Below are 20,682 nucleotides of genomic sequence, written 5' to 3' on the forward strand. Positions count from 1 at the left end.
CCAGAGGCAGACAGCAGAGACGCAGAGGAACAGGAGGAGCCTGTTCCTCATGCATGCATGTGAAGAGCTGCCAGAAGGCAAGAGCAGTTAAGCAAAAAGGACGACTCGGGAGTAAAGCCAAGAGATGATTGGCCCGTCCTATAAGGTTTAAAGGAGTAGCAACAGCTCTTGGGCTCTTTATAGGAAAGTAACATTGCTACGTTTGTTTCTAGTCGGCGTCTCTTGTTTCTGAAGTTCATGGGGCTTTGCCAAGAAAAGCCTTTGGAAGGGTGCCAAAGAAGACAAAGGTTTGTGATAAGGCCAAAGGACTTTTTCTGAAGGACTTTATTTTGGGAATTAATTTGGACTAAGCTGAGAATGAAATAATTCTCAGCTGTTCTAATAAAATATGTTTGTTTAGGACTGATTGCCCGATTGTACCCGATTGTACACGGTACACAAAAGATGCCGAGACCCTAGAAAAGAGTGCAAGAAAAGACAAAAATGATGGTCTTGTAGTTATTACAAGACCATCATTTTTGTTTTTTCTTGCACTCTTTTCTTGCACTCTTTTCTAGGGTCTCGGCATCTTTTGTGTACCGTGTACAATCGGGTATTTTTATTCTGATTCCCAGTGGATTCTTCGGCTGCTGTGCAAAGGGTTGATGAGTCCTTTGATCCCACCCATCAGGGGGTTGTTAGGCCACCCTCAGCCTCCCTTGCTGACGGCTGTTGCTCTCCATACTTCGAGGGATGGGAACTTGATCTCTGTTCGTCTCTGCATCAGCTCCAAGAAAACAAGCCCATGTGCATCTCTGTAAGAGCGGGAATGTAAAGCCATACTTACCGTCAAAAGTCTTAGGATACCCTCCTTACTCATCTGCAGGTTTCATCCTCATCTGGGCTTGCATTTGGGCGATCATCTCCTGCATACGACGCAACTGGGTGGGGAAGAAAAAGACAGAAAATGCGGTGAGTCCAATTAGCAATAGCCCTTAGACTTATATACTGCTTCACAGTGCTTTCCAGCCCTCTCTAAGCGGTTTACAGAGTCAGCATCTTGCCCCCAACATGTGGGTCCTTATATTACTGACTTTGGAAGGATGGAAGGCTGAGTCAACCTTGAGCCAGTCAGGATCGAACTCCTGGCAGTCAGCAGAGTTAGCCTGCAATACTGTATTCTAACCACTGTGCATGATGAATGGATGGATGGATGGATGGATGGATGGAAGGAAGGAAGGAAGGAAAATGGAAGGAAGAAAAAATGGAAGGAAGGAAGGAGAAAAGGAAAAACAATAGCACTAGCACTTAGACTTATATATTGCTTCACAGTGCTTTCCAGCCCTTTCTAAGCGGTTTAAGTCAGCATCTTGTCCCAACGATCCGAGTCCTCATTTTACCAACCTCGGAAAGCAAAGCTGGCTGAGGAACTCTGGGAGTTGAAGTCCACAAGTCTTAAAGAGACCAAGGTTGGAGACCCCCGTTTTATAGGCCTCTCTAAGCGGGCTCTACAGAGTTCATGTCCGGGGCGACTTGCTTAATGACCATTATCAAAATGGGTCACAACATCGAATTTGTCCCGTGGTGACTCGACGTACGGCCGCAACGACTTACAACCAAAATTCTGAGCTATGGTTATGGTCCTAAGCTGAGGACTAAAAAATCCGCTGGATTCTACAGAGTGAAGAACCCAAGAAGTTCCATTCAGAAAACCACCAAAACTGACATTCCCACAATGCTGTAACAGGCTATTTGGTATTCAAGGTATGTTTTAACAAGCCACTAATCTGGAGGCATGTGGCCAAAACATACAGGCTGCTCGCAATTATTATGTTCTTCAATTGTCCCGTGGGAATCATTTTCTCCCGTGGGACTTGTTTGGGTATTGCAGAAGCCACATTCTTCAAGTATGACCCGCTGCTAGCTCCATGCTATTTATGGACAGCAATTTGTTTTTTTTTTCCCGTCCATTCTGGCATTTACGGTAAAAGCCGAACAAGAAAAGACTAGAAGAATTTTTTAATAAAAATAACCGCGGCAGGAAAGGCGGGGAGGAGAATGAAGAATTCAGCCAAGAGCATGTCTGTGTTACTATAAAAACATTTTTTTTTAGAAAAATTGACTTGCTAGTGGCTTCATAAATGTGAATATATTTTTGAGTCTCATCGACTCAAGCCTTCCATATAAAATAGAATAACAGACAATAACAAAGTTGGAAGGGACCTTGGAGGTCTTCTAGTCCAACCCCCTGCTTAGGCAGGAAACCCTACACCACTTCAGACAAATGGTTATCCAACTTCTTCTTAAAAACTTCCAATGTTGGATAACTCACAACATCTGGAGGCAAGTTGTTCCACTGATGAATTGTTCTAACAGTCAGGAAATTTCTCCTTAGTTCTAAGTTGCTTCTCTCCTTGATTAGTTTCCTTCCGTTGCTTCTTGTCCTGCCTTCAGGTGCTTTGGAGAATAGCTTGACTCCCTCTTCTTTGGGGCAGCCCCTGAGATATTGGAAGACTGCTATCATGTCACCCCGAGTTCTTCTTTTCATCAGACTAGACATCATTCTGAAGTTGGTAAAATGAGGAGCCAGACTGTTGGGGGGCAATAGGCTGATTCTATAAACCGCTTAGAGAGCATCATAAAGCACTGAGAAGCGGTATAGAAGTCTAAGGGCTATTGCTATATTCAAGCATGAACAGTAATTTCAGCACAGATTAGACATCTCAGTTCTTGTTCCACTTCCTGGCTTATTCATTATTATCATCCCTATTTTCTCCAAATTCCTGCATTCTCTACATATTTAAGAGGCCCGGGGATTTAGCAGCCACTAAATTTGTACAACATCCTGCTCTCTTGTGGCTTTATAACTCTCACATAATTCAGACGCTTGGCAACTGGTTCATATTTATGACGGCTGCAGTGTTCCCAGGGTCATGTGATCCCCTTCTGCAACAAGCAAAATCAACGGAGAAGCCAGATTCAATTAACAGCCGTGTTGCTAACTGAACTGAACGACAGCAATGGCTCGCTTAGCAACGGTGGCAGGAGAAGTCATGAAACGCGGCAAAACTCACTCAATAAATGTCTCGCTTCGCAACAGAAATTTGGGGGCTCAATTGTAGTCGTAAGTTGAGGGCTATCTGGAGCAGGGGTGGGATTTAGCTGGTTCAGAACGGTTCGGGCGAACCGGATGTTAATTTTACATCGGGTTCGCCAAACTGGTAGTTGCAAGTACTGGCTGGCCCCGCCTACCCCACTCCTCCCAGGAGTCTCCACGCGGCCCGTTTTGGATGTCAGGTAATTGCAGCGCCCGCACGGAGGCTCTAGGAGGATGAAAAACGGGCCTCCCGGAAGTTCTGAAAATCTGGAAATGGGCCCATTTGTGGCCTCCGTAGGGCCTCTGGAGCCTGGGGAGGGCAAAAAATGGGCCACCTGGAAATCCAGAAACGGGCCCATTAATGGCCTCCAGAAGGCCTCCAGAGCCCAGGCGAGGCCATTTTTGCCCTTCTGGAGGCTCAAGCAAAACCTCCGGAGCTTGGGGAGGGCAAAAACTGCCCCCCCCCATGGTGCATGATGCCGAGTGAGACCACGCCCGCCATGGCCACGCCCACCCAGCACCCATGCAGAGAACCGGTTGCTAAACTTTTGGAATCCCACCCCTGATTTGTAGCCGATATCAGCATCAGCTCAGTGCTCAAGCGCAAATTACTTTTTTCGCCCCGTGTTTCTTTCAAGCCCCAGTGAATTTTCCGATCGGAATTATCTGAAGCAAAACGAGCAGAGAAAAGTTATCTGAGGATGCGGAGTTAAAGGAAGAAAATGCCTCTTTTTTACATTTCGCAGATCGGATTAAAAACCGGTGGCCTTTTTGAGACCCGAGACACTCAAAACACGCTTTTTTGATTTTGAAGTACCTTCCTGTCTCAAGACTCCTTTTTTTTTTTTGTTTAAAGTAGCTAGCTTTATATTTGGAAGAAGAGCTAATATTTAAAGGCACTTCAGGAAGCCGAAAGTCCAGGAGACGCTACCCTAAATGAAGGCCGGTCAGAAACAATCCGGTTTGGCAGCTGAAACAAAGCATGGAAAAGTTTTAATTGTTCTCAAAAGTCAAGGATTTTTAACCTTCGATAAAATCCAGAATAACTATTGAGCAGGAGTTGACATCTTGATCCTGGTAAATCTGGCACTCCTCCAAGGTTTGTTGGTCTGTCTGTCTGTCTGTCTGTCTCTCTCTCTCTCTCTCTGTCTCTTTCTCACACACACACACATACACGCACACACAGAAGGTTATATAAACTTTCCAGATTTGTAAACAGAATTCCAAGCACTGTTACTGCTCAGAATGTAGAACACTCAAAGGGAAATTGATGCCTTGCGCTCCCAACAAAGTCCAAGGAATGTAAACCCATTTCCTGTGTCTTTTTTAGTTCTGCTTTTCCATCTTCCTTGAGCATTATAAATACTGCTTTAGAGAACTGGCAGTTTCTATCGCTGTCTGGTTTGGTTCTGCAACCCAGCAAGACAGATACAGACTTCAGAGGATAGTTAGAACAGCAGAAAAAACAATGGCTACCAACCTGCCTTCCATTGAGGACCTGTATACTGCACGAGTCAAAAAAAGGGTTGTGGAAATATCTACAGACCCCTCGCATCCTGGACATAAATTGTTTCAACACCTACCCTCAAAACGACGCTATAGAGCACTGCACACCAGAACAACTAGACACAAGGACAGTTTTCCCCCGAACACCATCACTCTGCTAAACAAATAATTCCCTCAACACTGTCAAACTATTCACTAAATCTGCATTACTATTAATCTTCTCATCATTCCCACCACCCATCTCCTTCCACTTATGACTGTATGACTGTAACCTTGTTGCTTGTATCCTTACGATTTATATTGATTGTTTCCTAATATGATTTGATTGCTTATTTGTACCCTATGACTATCATTAAGTGTTGTACCTTATGATGCTTGATGAACGTATTTTTTCTTTTATGTACACTGAGAGCATATGCACCAAGACAAATTCCTTGTGTGACCAATCACACTTGACCAATAAAAAATTCTATTCTATTCTATTCTATTCTATTCTATTTCCTGATTGCTTATTTGTAGCCTATGACTATCATTAAGTGTTGTATCATAAAGTGTTAAATTTGTACCCTATGACTATCATTAAGTGTTGTAAGTGTTGTACCTTGATGAAGGTATCTTTTCTTTTATGTACACTGAGCTTATGCACCAAGACAAATTCCTTGTGTGTCCAATCACACTTGGCCAATAAAAAATTCCTATTCTATTCTATTCTATTCTATTCTATTCTATTCTATTCTACTCTACTCTACTCTACTCTACTCTACTCTACTCTACTCTACTCTATTCTATTCTATTCTATTCTATTCTAATATGAACAGCTGCAGAAATCATTTAAATAAATAAATAGGTTTCTTAGGTAAGAGGAAGGATAAACTGGCTTGCAAGATGGGTACGACACTAAAAAATACCGAAGGATGTTTTTGAAGAATGGAATCAGAAGAGAGTAGCCACAATATCAGAAATTTCAGTAGTGAGTTCTGCTTCTGTGGACAGATTACGTCTAAAAGATGTTATGGAGGATGTAGAACAAATTTTATTTGACAAGATAGACATGGTACTGAAAATGGATTCATGTCAGACGGGCTAGGAGAATGACTTAGAAAATGATTGTTTCACTGGATCTGCAAAAGAAACTGGCTCAGATTCTCAGACACAAAAGGGAAATTACAAATGAGAAACCAAGAAAGAGATCTGGGTAATCTTTTTTTTCGCTACCAGATTTTCAAAAGACGACTCTTAAAGCCTTGAAAAACTCTTGCAATTCCTAAATAAAATTCCCAATAAATAAATAAATAAATGGAGATACGGTATAGAACAAATTTAGTCACAAGGTTTGGAGGACGTGTGTTGCCTCTTTACTGTGTATTTTTTGTCTTGGCTCTATAACCATGGTTAAATATGCATCCTTTAAAACAAGGATCTCTAACCTTGGCAATTTTAAGCCTGGAGGACTTTAACTCCCAGAATTCTTTGCTGGCTGGGGAATTCTGGGAGTTGAAGTCCTCTAGGCTTAAAATTGCCAAGGTTAGAGACCAGGGGTGAAATCCAGCAGGTTCTGACAGGTTCTGGAGAACCGGTAGCGGATATTTTGAGCAGTTCGGAGAACCGGCAAATACCATCTCTGGCTGGCCCCAGAGTGGGGTGGGAATGGGGATTTCACAGTATCTTTCCCCCAGGAGTGGGGAGGGAATGGGGATTTCGCAGTATCCTTCCCCAGGAGTGGGGAGGGAATGGGGATTTCGCAGTATCCTTCCCCTGGAGTGGGGAGGGAATGGGGATTTCGCAGTATCCTTGCCTTAGAGTGGGGTGGAAATGGGGATTTTGCAGTATCCATCCCCAGGAGTGGGATGGGAATGGAGATTTTGCAGTATCCTTCCCCAGGAGTGGAGTGGATATGGGGATTTTGTAGTATCCTTCCCCTGCCACGCCCACCAAGCCACACCACACCCACCAAGCCATGCCCACAGAACCGGTAGTAAAAAAAAATTGGATTTCACCACTATTGAAGACCCCTGCTTTAAAAGACTATCTCATTGTATATATGTTGTACAGTGACAATAAAGGTTATTATTATTATTAACACTAACTAAATTTGAATTCAACAGTTACCTCTGGCTTTTAAGTCCTTACCTCAGCCTCCTTCTGCTGAAGGATCCTGTCTTTGTCCATGACCTCTTCTTCCGCGGGCCTGTGAAATATGAGATGGACCACAGGATTAAAGGCAAAGAATGGGCATTATCTCAGTTGGAACCAAGTTGAAGGCTACCTGTTATTGTAGACTATTTTCCCCTATAAAAACCTGGCAGGGAAAAGCCAAATTCGGACAAAGAGAACTTCTGAAAGGGCAAAATCGTTTTTTCTTGCCAAGTAGGGGTCTACATCCGAACTCGATGGTGTTGTGTCTCTGTGTCATATACGTGGGCATATGCATAATTTTATATTTATTTCTTTAGTCATGTTGATATAGTGTATATTGGAGGTGGAGACCCTTTGAGAGCTGAATGCAACGAAATTTCATTTTAATGTACGCTGATTAATGTACTTCTAAAGTGCCAATAGTTATTCTATTCTATTCTGTTTTATTCTATTCTATTCTATTTATCACTGGAAGCTTCCAAGAGGAGACTGAACTGCCATCTGTCAGAAATAGTGTAGGGTCTCCAGCTTGGGCGGGGTGGGTGGGGGTTGGACTAGATGACCTACAAGGTTCCTTCCAACTGTTAATTATTCTATTCTATTCTATTCTATTCTATTCTATTCTATTCTATTCTATTCTATTCTATTCTTTATTCTATTCCACTTTCTATTCTATTCTATTCTTTATTCTATTCTATTCTATTCTATTCCATATTTTCTATTCTATTCTATTCTATTCTATTCCATATTTTCTATTCTATTCTATTCCATTCCATTCCATATTTTCTATTCTATTCTACTCTATTCTATTCTATTCTATTCTATTCTATTCCATATTTTCTATTCTATTCTATTCTATTCCATTCCATATTTTCTATTCTATTCTATTCTATTCTATTCCATTCCATTCCATATTTTCTATTCTATTCTATTCTATTCTATTCTATTCTATTCTATTCTATATTTTCGATTCTATTCTATTCTATTCTATTCCATATTTTCTATTCTATTCTATTCTATTCTATTCTATTCTATGCTATTCTATTCCATTCCATTCCATATTTTCTATTCTATTCTATTCTATTCTATTCTATTCTATTCTATTCTATTCCATATTTTCTATTCTATTCTATTCTATTCTATTTTTCTATTCTATTCTATTCCATTCCATTCCATATTTTCTATTCTATTCTATTCTATTCTATATTTTCTATTCTATTCTATTCTATTCTATTTTTCTATTCTATTCTATTCCATTCCATTCCATATTTTCTATTCTATTCTATTCCATTTCATATTTTCTATTCTATTCTATTCTATTCTATTCTATTCTATTCTATTCTATTCTATTCTATATTTTCTATTCTATTCTATTCTATTCTATTCTATTCCATTCCATTCCATTCCATATTTTCTATTCTATTCTATTCTATTCTATATTTTCTATTCTATTCTATTCTATTCTATTCCATTCCATTCCATTCCATATTTTCTATTCTATTCTATTCTATTCCATTCCATATTTTCTATTCTATTCTATTCTATTCCATTCCATATTTTCTATTCTATTCTATTCTATTCCATTTCATATTTTCTATTCTATTCTATTCTATTCTATTCTATTCTATTCTATTCTATTCTATTCTATTCTATTCTATATTTTCTATTCTATTCCATTCCATTCCATTCCATATTTTCTATTCTATTCTATTCTATTCCATTTCATATTTTCTATTCTATTCTATTCTATTCCATTCCATATTTTCTATTCTATTCTATTCTATTCCATTTCATATTTTCTATTCTATTCTATTCTATTCCATTCCATATTTTCTATTCTATTCTATTCTATTCCATTTCATATTTTCTATTCTATTCTATTCTATTCTATTCTATTCTATATTTTCTATTTTATTCTATTCTGTTCCATTCCATTCCCTTCTCTTCTCTTTCATGTATATCATTTAATGTACAAAGGCAAGAACTACACTTTACACCTACATGCTCACTCCTTTAAATTAAAATATATATTTCTGTACATGCTCTCTACGTGTGACAAAAGACAAGCAAAGGAACAGGTTTGTTACTAGTAAGGAGCAATGCAAAACAAAGCAAAAAAGTATCAAAGAACAGCCATCCAGATCAAGCTACTGATCAAGTACATTCAAATTAGGGGCCTCTGTGGCTCAGACTGCTAATGCAGTCTGTTATTAACAGCAGCTGCCTGCAATTACCGCAGGTTCAAGTCCCAAGGTTGACTCATCCTTCCATCCTTTATAAGGTAGGTAAAATGAGGACCCAGATTGTTGGGGGCAATAAGTTGACTTTGTATATAATATACAAATGGATGAAGACTATTGCTTGACATAGTGTAAGCCACCCTGAGTCTTCAGAGAAGGGCGGGATATAAATGCAAATAAAAAAAAAATACATTCAAATTAGAAAAGAGCCTGTAGGTATACATTTTTTCCCCAGAATTCTTTGTAAAACAAGGTGGCTAAGGATTAAAAATGCAAGAGGAGGAGAGAGAATTAGATGGATAAATTGGTGGCATTTGAAGACACGTCCTGTACAAGCTGAGTTGCAAAAAACAAAATAGGCTACGCAAGGATACATTTGTCAGTTTTTAAAGGGTCACGAGATCTGTTGGTGTTTGGGCTGTCAAAAACTGAAGCATCTCCACCTCTAAAAATAGCCTGCTCTATGACGGCGCTCTGAATTTCTGAGTCACGGTGTTTGTTCTCACACGTAGGACAAATCTCCTATATTAAATGGTGTTTCACGCATCCCTCTTATAGCTGGAATATTTACCTCTGGGCAGCATCTGCCATCACAATCCTTATTTTTGCTGAATCTATAGATAAAAGCAGGGGTGAAATGTAAAATTCGTTACTACCGGTTCTGAGGGCGTGGCTTGGTGGGAGGGGTAATGTGACTGGGTGGGTGTGGCCAATTTTTTTTTTTTTACTTTTAAAAGCATTTTTTCTACAACCTCTTCGGCCAAAGACGTTGTAAAAAAAATGCTTTTAAAAGGCTCCTCTGACGATCCCAGCTGAGTTGCCATCAGAGACTTTTCTTTTAAAAGCTTTTTTTTTTTTTTGTCTTTAAAAGAAAAAAAAAGCCTCTGACGATCAGGCAACTCCGCTGGGATCGTCAGAGCCTTTCAAAAGGATTTTTTTTACAACTTCTTTGGCCGAAGAGGTTGTAGAAAAAAATGCTTTTAAAAGGCTCTGATGATCCCAGCTGAGCCGCGCGATCATCAGAGGCTTTTTTTATTTTTAATTTTTAAAAGCATTTTTTTTTGCCCGGCAGGGATTTTTGCTACCGGTTCTCCGAACCACACGCCGCCATCATTACCGGATGCCACCAAGCCACGCCCACAGAACCGGTAGTAAAAAAAAAAATTGGATTTCACCACTGATCCACTTTCTGGTGGACAAGCCTAGGGTCGTAACCACTAGGGAATTGTGCCACTTGAATCTATAGCTGGTTTCTGCTAATGAACCCTGCCGAGGGGTCATTTAACAGGAAATTGATGCCCCTTTTTGCAATCTGCCTAGTAACCCAGAGGAATGGCAAGGTTAGGAATCATTATCAGGGAGATTCGAAGCTGCAGCCAGTGTAGGAAAGCAACGAGACCCAAAGAAAGAACTTACTTGCCAGTCCTTTTTAATCTCTCCGACCGGAAATTTTCATAATGCAAATCCTGGGTTACCTCTTGGAGGTCTTGCATGTGCGTCCTGAAAGAAGAAACACAATAGGGGCTCATCGGAATGGATATTAAGCCAATGGCTTGTTTAAAAAAGGCTTCTGCAGCCCAGACAACTGTTAGCAACAAACAGGACAAAATCTTCAAGTGTAGCATGAAAATTGTCCAGTAGAGGGAACGCTTGGACTGGAATTTATCCTTCCCAAAGATGCAAAGTGGAATTAAGAATAAAAAGCCAGGAATTGCTCACTCTATCTATCTCTCTGTCTCTCTCTATCCATCCATATCTCTCAGTCTATCCATTTATTTTTCTTTTCTTTCTTTCCTTTCTTTCTTTCTATCCATCTTTATCTATCATCCATATCTATATTTATATCTACCTACCTACCCTTCCATCCATATTTATTTATCCATATTTATTCATATCTATCCATCCATCCACCCATCATCTACCTACCTATATACATGCATATCTATCTATCCATCCACCCATCCACCCATCATCTACCTACCTATATACATGCATATCTATCTATCCATGCATCCACCCATCCACCCATCATCTACCTACCTATATACATGCATATCTATCTATCCATGCATCCACCCATCCACCCATCATCTACCTACCTATATACATGCATATCTATCTATCCATGCATCCACCCATCCACCCATCATCTACCTACCTATATACATGCATATCTATCTATCCATCCATGCATCCACCCATCATCTACCTACCTATATACATGCATATCTATCTATCCATCCATGCATCCACCCATCATCTACCTACCTATATACATGCATATCTATCTATCTATCCACCCATCATCTATCTACCTATATACATGCATATCTATCTATCCATCCACCCATCCACCCATCATCTACCTACCTATATACATGCATATCTATCTATCCATGCATCCACCCATCCACCCATCATCTACCTACCTATATACATGCATATCTATCTATCCATGCATCCACCCATCCACCCATCATCTACCTACCTATATACATGCATATCTATCTATCCATGCATCCACCCATCCACCCATCATCTACCTACCTATATACATGCATATCTATCTATCCATGCATCCACCCATCCACCCATCATCTACCTACCTATACATGCATATCTATCTATCCATGCATCCACCCATCCACCCATCATCTACCTACCTATATACATGCATATCTATCTATCCATGCATCCACCCATCCACCCATCATCTACCTACCTATATACATGCATATCTATCTATCCATGCATCCACCCATCCACCCATCATCTACCTACCTATATACATGCATATCTATCTATCCATCCATGCATCCACCCATCATCTACCTACCTATATACATGCATATCTATCTATCTATCCACCCATCATCTATCTACCTATATACATGCATATCTATACATACGTATCTATGCATCTATTGTTTCCTGATTGCTTATTTGTAGCCTATGACTATCATTAAGTGTTGTATCATTAAGTGTTAAATTTGTACCCTATGACTATCATTAAGTGTTGTAAGTGTTGTACCTTGATGAACATATCTTTTCTTTTATGTACACTGAGAGCATACGCACCAAGACAAATTCCTTGTGTGTCCAATCACACTTGGCCAATAAAAATTCTATTCTATTCTATTCCATTCCATTCCATTCCATTCCATTCCTTATTTCTATTCTATTCCTTATTTCTATTCTATTCTATTCTATTCTATTCTATTCTATTCTATTCTATTCTATTCTATTCTATCTTTTCTTCTATAGCTTATCATCCATCCGTCCATCCATCTAGTATCTCATATCTTATGTATTTTATCTATCTCATCTGTCATCCCTGTCTGTCCATCCGTCCATATCTATCCATCCATCCATTCACCCATCCATCCCTATTTATCTATTTCTCTCTCTCTCTCTCTCTCTCTCTCTCTCTCGTCTCAGTGATATCCGTGAGATTTTGCTAGCTGACTAACCCCCAGGGCTTGCCTGCAGACAGAGATCGAAGGAGGCACAGGACTTACACTAGCATCGTGCGCAACTTGAGGAAATCATTGTGTTCAGGGTTCTCCACTTCCACCACCCCCCAGGGGTAGAGGCGACCTCGGATCTTTTTCCCCTTCACTTCGATCAGCTGGTTGGACCCAATCACAGCAAAAGGAACACTGGCCTGGATGAGTCAAGAGGAGGAAGAAAATCCACATCACACGCCAAATCGGAAATCTTTTGGGAATTACGATTGGTCCTCCTCGCTTTTGCGGAGCGTTCCAACTTCGAACGGTCGTTAAGTCGAGGACTGTCTGTAATGACACCATTGCATCGGCTCACCTTCAGGACCCTCGTCTGTTCTTTGAACTCTTCATCCTCATCGGAGTCGGCATCGGGCAGCTGGTAAATCCGAATGCCATGCTCAGATATTTCGTCTAAGACCTGCCAATGTCAAGAAAGGAAAGGAAAGAGAAGGGAAGGGAAGGGAAGGGAAGGGAAGGAAGGAAGGAAGGAAGGAAGGAAGGAAGGAAGGAAGGAAGGAAGGAAGGAAGGAAGGAAGGAAGGAAGGAAGGAAGGAAGGAAGGAAGGAAGGAAGGAAGGAAGGAAGGAAGGAAGGAAGAGAGAAAGGGAAGGGAAGGGAAGAAGGGATGGGATAGGAAGGGAAGGGAAGAGAAGGAAAGGGAAAGGAAGGAAAGGAAGAGAGAAAGGGAAGGGAAGGGAAGGGAGCAAAATAGGAGGGGAGGGGAGGGAAAGGAAGAGAAGGGAGAAAAGAGAAAGGGGGATAGGGAAAGGAAAGGAGAGAGATAAAGAAAGAAAGAAAGAAAGAAAGAAAGAAAGAAAGAAAGAAGGAAGGAAGGAAGGAAGGAAGGAAGGAAAGAAAGAAAGAAAGAAAGAAAGAAAGAAAGAAAGAAAGAAAGAAAGAAAGAAAGAAAGAAAGAAAGAAAGAAAGGGTAGCTATCATTTTCCATTGAAAATTTTCCATTGAGAATTTTCCAGCTAAAGGGTCCTCAGCCTTTAATTGTATTTGCACAATGGCTGCTTGGGTTTTGGCCCTATTTACAATTTAGAATAACAGAGTTGGAAGGGACCTTGGAGGACTTCTAGTCCAACCCCCTGCCCAGGCAGGAAACCCTACACCATTTCAGACAAATGACTATCCAACATTGTCTTAAAACCTTCTAGTGTTGGAGCATTCACAACTTCTGCGGGCAAGTTGTTCCACTTTTTCATTGTTCTCACTGTCAGGAAATTTCTCCTTAGTTCTAAGTTGCTTCTCTCCTTGATGAGTTTCCACCCATTGCTTCTTGTTCTACCCTCAGGTGCTTTGGAGAATAGTTTGACTCCCTCTTCTTGGTTGACTGGTTTGATTCGCGGGATGTGGCCTGTGTTTTATTTTATTTTTCTGGCGTTTTCACCAGAGATAAAGCAGAGCAGAGAGCTTGTTCGAGGAACCCCCGTTTGTCAGAAAAAAGAAATCATTTTTCACCTTGTAGGGAAAGAGGATAATTTCCTGAAGTGGTTTGGTTGCGATGAAAGCGAAAATCATTTTTTTATGATGTATTCCTTTTTTTCCCTTTAATATATATTTTGCTTCTTTCCTATTTTTCTATGTTTTATTTTCTTTGCTTTTCCCCCTTGGTATTCTTTTATTTTTTTTTCCTAGCTGGTACGGCTTTTCATCTTTTTAATTGGAATGTTTAATAATGTTATTGTAAACTAAAAAGAAAGAAACGAAGTTGTTTAGAAGTGATTTGTTCAGGACTATTTGTCCCATTTGTCCTAATCACCGTTTTGTGCATATTTTTCTTTTTTTAAAAAGTTTTTAACCTTTTAAAATTGGCTTTGCTGGCAGCTTAAAACTGGCCTTTTTACCCCCTTCAACTTCAAGATCTTTTAAGACTCTTTCGCACGTCAGTTTCGGAAGCAAGATCAAAATACACGCTTTAGAACAGTTACCTCATGCCTCCCACCAACCCGTACGCTCACACAGAGAGGGTCTTCTTAGGGTGCCGTCCGCCAAGCAATGTCGGCTGGCGGCCCCCAGGGGAAGGGCCTTCTCTGTTGGAGCACCTACCCTCTGGAACGAACTTCCCCCTGGTTTACGTCAATTACCTGACCTTCGGACCTTTCGCCGTGAATTGAAAACGTACTTGTTTATCCAAGCGGGACTGGCTTAATTTTTTAATTTTTTTTAAATTTTTCGAATTTTAATAATTTTAATTGGGGTATTTTATTTATGGGTCAAATTTGACGGTTTTAATTTTCGGCCATTTATAGAATAGGTTATTTTAACTGTGGTTTTAATTTGTATATTGTACTGTTTTAATCTGGCTGTACACCGCCCTGAGTCCTTCAGGAAAAGGGCGGTATAAAAATCTAAATAATAAATAATAAATAAATAAAAAATACATACATTTTAAAAATTGGCTTACGGTTTTGGTTGATCAATGCTATCTAAACTTATTATCTCATTAAGAGTGCAGAGAAGAGCAACAAAGATGATTAGGGGACTGGAGGCTAAAATATACAAAGAACGGTTGCAGGAACTCGGTATGTCTAGTTTAATGAAAAGAAGGACCAGGGGAGACAGGATAGCAGTCTTCCAATATCTCAGGGGCTGCCACAAAGAAGAGGAAGTCAAACTATTCTCCAAAGCACCTGAGGTTAGAGCAAGAAGCAATAGGTGGAAACTAATCAAGGAGATGCAACTTAGAACTAAGGAGAAATTTTCTGATGGTTAGAACAATTAATCAGTGGAACAACTTGCCTGCAGAAGTTGTAAATGCTCCAACACTGGAAATTTTTAAGAAAATGTTGGATAGCCATTTGTCTGAAATGGTGTAGGGTTTCCTGCCTGGGCAGGGGGTTGGACTAGAAGACCTCCAAGGTCCCTTCCAACTCTGTTGTTGTTGTTGTTGTTGTCCCTTCCAACTCTGTTGTTGTTGTTGCTATTATTATTATTATTATTATTATTATTATTATTATTATTATTATTATTATTATTATTATTATTATTAAGCAGGGACTCTTGGACCCCCATGCTACCTGGCTTACTTAAACCATGGTTCTCGGCACGATTTATTTAAAATGGAATTCCTAGTTAAAAGTCAAACCACAAGTCCTTCTTAATTTCCCATCACTGTACGGTTTCCACATTCATTTGCCCGGGTTTCGTAACAAGAAGTATTCCCCACTCCAAATGGGATCATAGCCTCCACTCAAGCTTTACCCATTCTCTTAGAGGGAAATATAACTCTCCGCAAAATAATAATAATGATAATAAAGAGCAACAGAACAGAACATCCAGGCCTAATCCATCCAAGCGCAAACGGACACAACATTTTGCAAATCTAGCAGGCTATTTTCCAAAGGCGGGACTTACAAAGAATTAGCAACGGCACACAGTAGTTTTAATAATAGGTTGCAGGAGACAAAGAGCCTCCCAGAAACAGCCTAACATGAAGGGACTGGCCAGCATTGGCTAGTTTGCTGTTTGTCAATGATGGGGATTAAGAAAGCCCAGTTTCTCCAGGCAGAGAGATCTTGGCGATAAACTGTAAAACCGAAACAATGGCGGGAAAACCAGCAAGGGTGCCCGAATAATATATGACAGCTGTTCAGCCAAGTGCTTTCCTGAAAGGAAAAAAGAAAAAAAAAAAAAGGAAGAATTGCAAGGAAAACACACTGCATTTCATACTCCCAACAATAAAACTGCATTTTGTTTCTTCAGACCTCCGTTTAATGGGTCCCTAGAGGCTCCGTGCGTCTTAAAGATTAGACTTCCCAGGAAAAAGAAAAAAAGAAGAAGAAGAAGAAGAAAAAGAAGTCAAAATGTAACGTTTCCCTTCACGCAGAGTCTTTTTTTTTTTTTAACTTCCTCGAAAAACCGGCTTGTGAATCGGGCATGCATTGGTTCCCACTTTAGAGACTTAATTTTAAAAAAAAAAAATTTTTTTTTTTAAGAAAAAGGAAGAAAAAGAAGATTCAATTCCGCGAAGTCAAAACAGGAATTCCTTCAGGATGGGTTTCCTTAACGGAAAGACCCACCATTCAGGTTTCTGCTTATTCAAATATTTTTTTAAAAAAAAAGGGGGGGGAGGAGAAAAAAAACACCCTAATCCTTACTTTAGATGGATTGCCAAATGGCAGAAACATCTAAAAAAAAAAACACCAACCCAAAAACCTTCGAAGCTGTGCCAAGAAAGGCAAATTTTGATCCCCAGCTTTGATTAGAGATTTTGCACTAAAGAGATGTTTGCAGGAAGAAAAATATACAGTAGCTGAAATTTCAAAGCGTTGGATCAACATGAAACATTCTGCTTTATAAAGCCAGTTTGTAGGGGGATTTTATTTTTTTTTAAAGGCTGATTTTAAATGGACCAAAATTCAAACAATGGGCTAGAATGTTTATTTGCCCTTTTGGCTGCTCTATATAGGACCGGGGCTTTTGTTAAACTATCCGTGAACATTTAATGCAAAAATAAGCACCGAAGGATTTACAAGCTGGTAACGCCGAGGCGAAAGGAGGTGAAACTAACTGAGCAACTGTGGTTTTCTGGAGGGCAAGAGGCTCAGAGAAAAGAGTTTTAAAACTTTCCTTTTCTTTAAATGTAAAGAAGACGACTTAATCCAGTGTTTTTCATCAACCTTAGCAACTTTGTGCAGACTTCGACTCCCAGAATTCCTAAGCCAGCCTGCTTTAAGATGGGTGGAATTCGACTCCCAGAATTCCCCAGTCAGCACGCTTTTTTTTTTTTTTTGTTTACATTTATACCCCGCCCTTCTCCGAAGACTCAGGGCGGCTTACAATGTATAGGGCAATAGTCTCATTCTATTTGTATATATTTACAAAGTCAACTTATTGCCCCCCCAACAATCTGGGTCCTCATTTTACCTACCTTATAAAGGATGGAAGGCTGAGTCAACCTTGGGCCGGGCTCGAACCTGCAGTAATTGCAGGCTTTGTGTTCTTAATAACAGGCCTTACCAGGCAGAGCTAAACCGGCTTTAAGATGGGTGGACTTCGACTCCCAGAATTCCCCAGCCAGAGTGCTTTTAGATGGGTGGACGTCGACTCCCAGAATTCCCCAATCAGTATGCTGTAAGATGGGTGGACTTCAATTCCCAGAATTCTCCAATCAGTATGCTGTAAGATGCGTGGACTTCAACTCCCAGAATTCCCCAGCCAGCATACTTTAAGATGAATGGACTTCAACTCCCAGAATTCCCCAATCAGTATGCTGTAAGATGGATGGACTTCAACTCCCAGAATTCCCTAGCCAGCGTGCTTTAAGATGAATGGACTTCAACTCCCAGAATTCCCCAATCAGTATGTTGTAAGATGCATGGACTTCAACTCCCAGAATTCCCCAGCCAGCATACTTTAAGATGAATGGACTTCGACTCCCAGAATTCCCCAATCAGTATGCTGTAAGATGGGTGGACTTCAACTCCCAGAATCCCCCCGAAAAACTGACACATTACCCTTCTCTTCAGTCTCTCCCTTTCCTTCAAAGTTAAAGTGTCTGCCTTCGCTATGACAGGGACAATATTCACTTTTCCATGAATTGCCTTCATGAATTCCACATCCAAAGGTTTCAGTCTGGAAAATAATGATTTAAAAAAAAAAAAAAAAGTTATACAAGAACAACAAGAACAACAACAAAAAAAATGCACTGGCTGCTTTCACCTAACATCAAAGTCAGGATCTATTTATGGATTGTCCAAAATGCCACACTGCCTGGATCACATATATTTAGGAAACCTAATAGACAGGGAATTGGGATGCAGTGGCTCAGGGGCTAGGACGTTAAGCTTGTCGATCGAAAGGTCGACAGCTCGGCGGTTCGAATCCCTAGTGCTGCCGTGTAACGGGGTGAGCTCCCGTTACTTGTCCCAGCTTCTGCCAACCTAGCAGTTTCAAAAGCACCTAAAAATGCAAGTAGAAAAAAATAGGGACCACCTTTGGTGGGAAGGGAACAGCGTTCCGTGCGCCTTTGGCATTGAGTCATGCCGGCCACATGACCACGGAGACGTCTTCAGACAGCGCTGGCTCTTCGGCTTTGAAACGGAGATGAGCACCGCCCCCTAGAGTCGGCAACGACTAGCACATATGTGCGAGGGGAACCTTTACCTTACCTTAATAGACAGGAGTGGGATTGAAAAATTTCAGCAACCAGTATTGCTGCCTGGTTGCTGGGTGGGTGTGGCCATGGGGGCGTGGCCTATTCAGCCTCCTGTACCATGGCGGCGGGGCGGGGGCGGGCGTGTTCTTGCCCTCCTCAGGCTCTGGAGGCTTTCCTGGATCCTCCAGGAGGAGGGCGAAAACGGTCTCCCCTGGGCTCTGGAGGCTCTTCGGAGGCAGGAAACAAGACCGTTTCCAGACTACTGGTAGATCTGCTTTTCGTCCTCCCAGAACCTCCATGGGTACCCTGCACTTATCTATCATTCAAAACAGGCCGCGTGGAGATTCCTGTTTCCTAGTATGATTCGATTGCTTAGTTGTACGCTATGACCATCATTAACTGTTGTACCTTATGATTCTTGACAAATGTATCTTGTCTTTTTATGTACACTGTGAGCATATGCACCAAAGACAAATTCCTTGTGTGTTCCAATCCAGTGGTGAAATGCAAATTTTTTGGCTGCCAGTTTTGTGGACGTGGCTTGGTAGGCGTGGCTTGGTGGGGGTTCATGTGATTGGGTAGGCATGGCCAACTTTTTCTAAAAAAAAAACTTTTTAAAGCATTTTTACTACCTATTCGCCCGAACTGGTAGTAAAAAAATTCTTTAAAATTTTTAAAAAAGGTTCCCACGATTGCACGGCACAGCTGATTCATCGGAACCTTTTTTTTTTACTTGTTTAAAACATTTTTTAACTACTGGTTCTCCCGAACCGGTAGTAGTTATCGCTACCGGTTTGCCCGAACCGGAGTAAACCGGTAGCATTTCACCCCTGGTCCAATCACACTTGGCTAATAAATTTTACAATAGAATAGAATAGAATATTGTACAAAATGCACTGTGCTTTAAAATCTTGGGCTGCATAAAGTGGTTTAATTTCCCGTATTAAGGAAAAGATGGTTGCGCATTCTTCCTCGTCATCAATTTTAGAACATGCCCCTGGGAAGCTTCTGCATAAATCCCTTCTGAAACAGAGGCGAAACCAAGATGAAAAAAAAATAAAAATATCCAAAGATGATTTTAATTGAATTGGCTAACAATACTAAAAGCGGCGATTAAAGACCCCCTTGCAGAAAGTTATTCAGAAAGGCTTAGGAGTGAAACTTTTATCCTGGGACATTAAATAAAAAAAACAACAACACCTGAATACTTACCCATGTCCAAAAGGAGAAATGAAATAAAAGCAGCAATGCACCCGGTTGTCTACAATATGGCGCCGATTCAAGCCGCTCTCATCGTGCAGGTATCGCTCAAACTGATTGTCGATGTAATGGATGATGGTTTTGAAACTGAGCCAAGAAGAGAGAGAGAGGGAAGACACAATTTTTACCATGCTAGTCACTTTGGGTGTGCTTCTAGTCTGCGAGGACGATTGCGGTAACTTATGGTGAACCACAAACCGTTGTGGACTTTCTGCGAGTGAAATACAACCACAGACGGTTAACAATGGGCTTTGAAGTTTAATTCGGCTGCTGGTTTTACCTAGGGGTGGGATTGAAAAATGTTAGCAACCGGTTCTCTGCCCAGTTGCTGGGTAGGAGTGGCCATGGGGGTGTGGCCTACTCAGCGTCCCGAACCATGGCAGCGAGGGGGATGTTTTCACCCTCCCCAGGATCCAGAGGCTTTTCTCGAGCCTCCGGGAGGGCAAAAACGGCCTCCCCTGGGCTCCGGAGGCCGGAAATGGACTCGTTTCCAGACTTCCGGTATTTCCAGGAGGCCCGTTTTTTGCCCTCCCAGAGCCTCCGTGTGGGCTCGGCACTTACTTGGCATCCAAAACAGGCTGCGTGGAGACTCCAGGGAGGGGAGGGGCCTTGCAACTACCAGTTTGGTGAACCAGATGTAAAATTAGCGTTCCGGTTTGCTCGAACCGGTTGAATCCCACTCCTGGTTTTACCAGTTAACTTATGTTTCCATATAGCAAACAGATGCCAAGCTAAGTGGATTTGGATAAAGAGTGTTGTAGAAATGTGTGCCTGCTTTAGAAGGGGAGAGGAGTTATTTTCTTTGAAATATATTTATCGGTATTCGGGGGTGGGGGATAATTTATATATTGTATAT

At 40.9% G+C, this 20,682-nt stretch overlaps 1 protein-coding gene across 2 annotated transcripts in view; it reads right to left on the reverse strand.

The window, feature by feature from the left end:
- Positions 1-827: 827 nt before the first annotated feature.
- LOC131185490 (septin-2) overlaps positions 828-20,682 on the reverse strand; it is a 54,846-nt gene continuing 34,991 nt past the window's right edge. Inside the window, exons 6-13 of one of the 2 annotated variants that reach the window (XM_058157980.1) lie at positions 19,779-19,913; positions 17,926-18,043; positions 12,781-12,882; positions 12,477-12,622; positions 10,375-10,458; positions 9,530-9,572; positions 6,713-6,770; positions 828-920 (exon numbers count right to left, since the gene is read on the reverse strand). In XM_058157980.1, the coding sequence (XP_058013963.1) occupies positions 6,714-6,770; positions 9,530-9,572; positions 10,375-10,458; positions 12,477-12,622; positions 12,781-12,882; positions 17,926-18,043; positions 19,779-19,913 (685 nt within the window). In that variant the 3' untranslated portion in view covers positions 828-920; position 6,713. The remainder of the gene's footprint in view (positions 921-6,712; positions 6,771-9,529; positions 9,573-10,374; positions 10,459-12,476; positions 12,623-12,780; positions 12,883-17,925; positions 18,044-19,778; positions 19,914-20,682) is intronic. The other variant, XM_058157979.1, reaches the window with a different exon arrangement.

Source organism: Ahaetulla prasina, chromosome 15, assembly GCF_028640845.1.
Source record: "Ahaetulla prasina isolate Xishuangbanna chromosome 15, ASM2864084v1, whole genome shotgun sequence".
Lineage (NCBI taxonomy): Eukaryota > Metazoa > Chordata > Lepidosauria > Squamata > Colubridae > Ahaetulla > Ahaetulla prasina.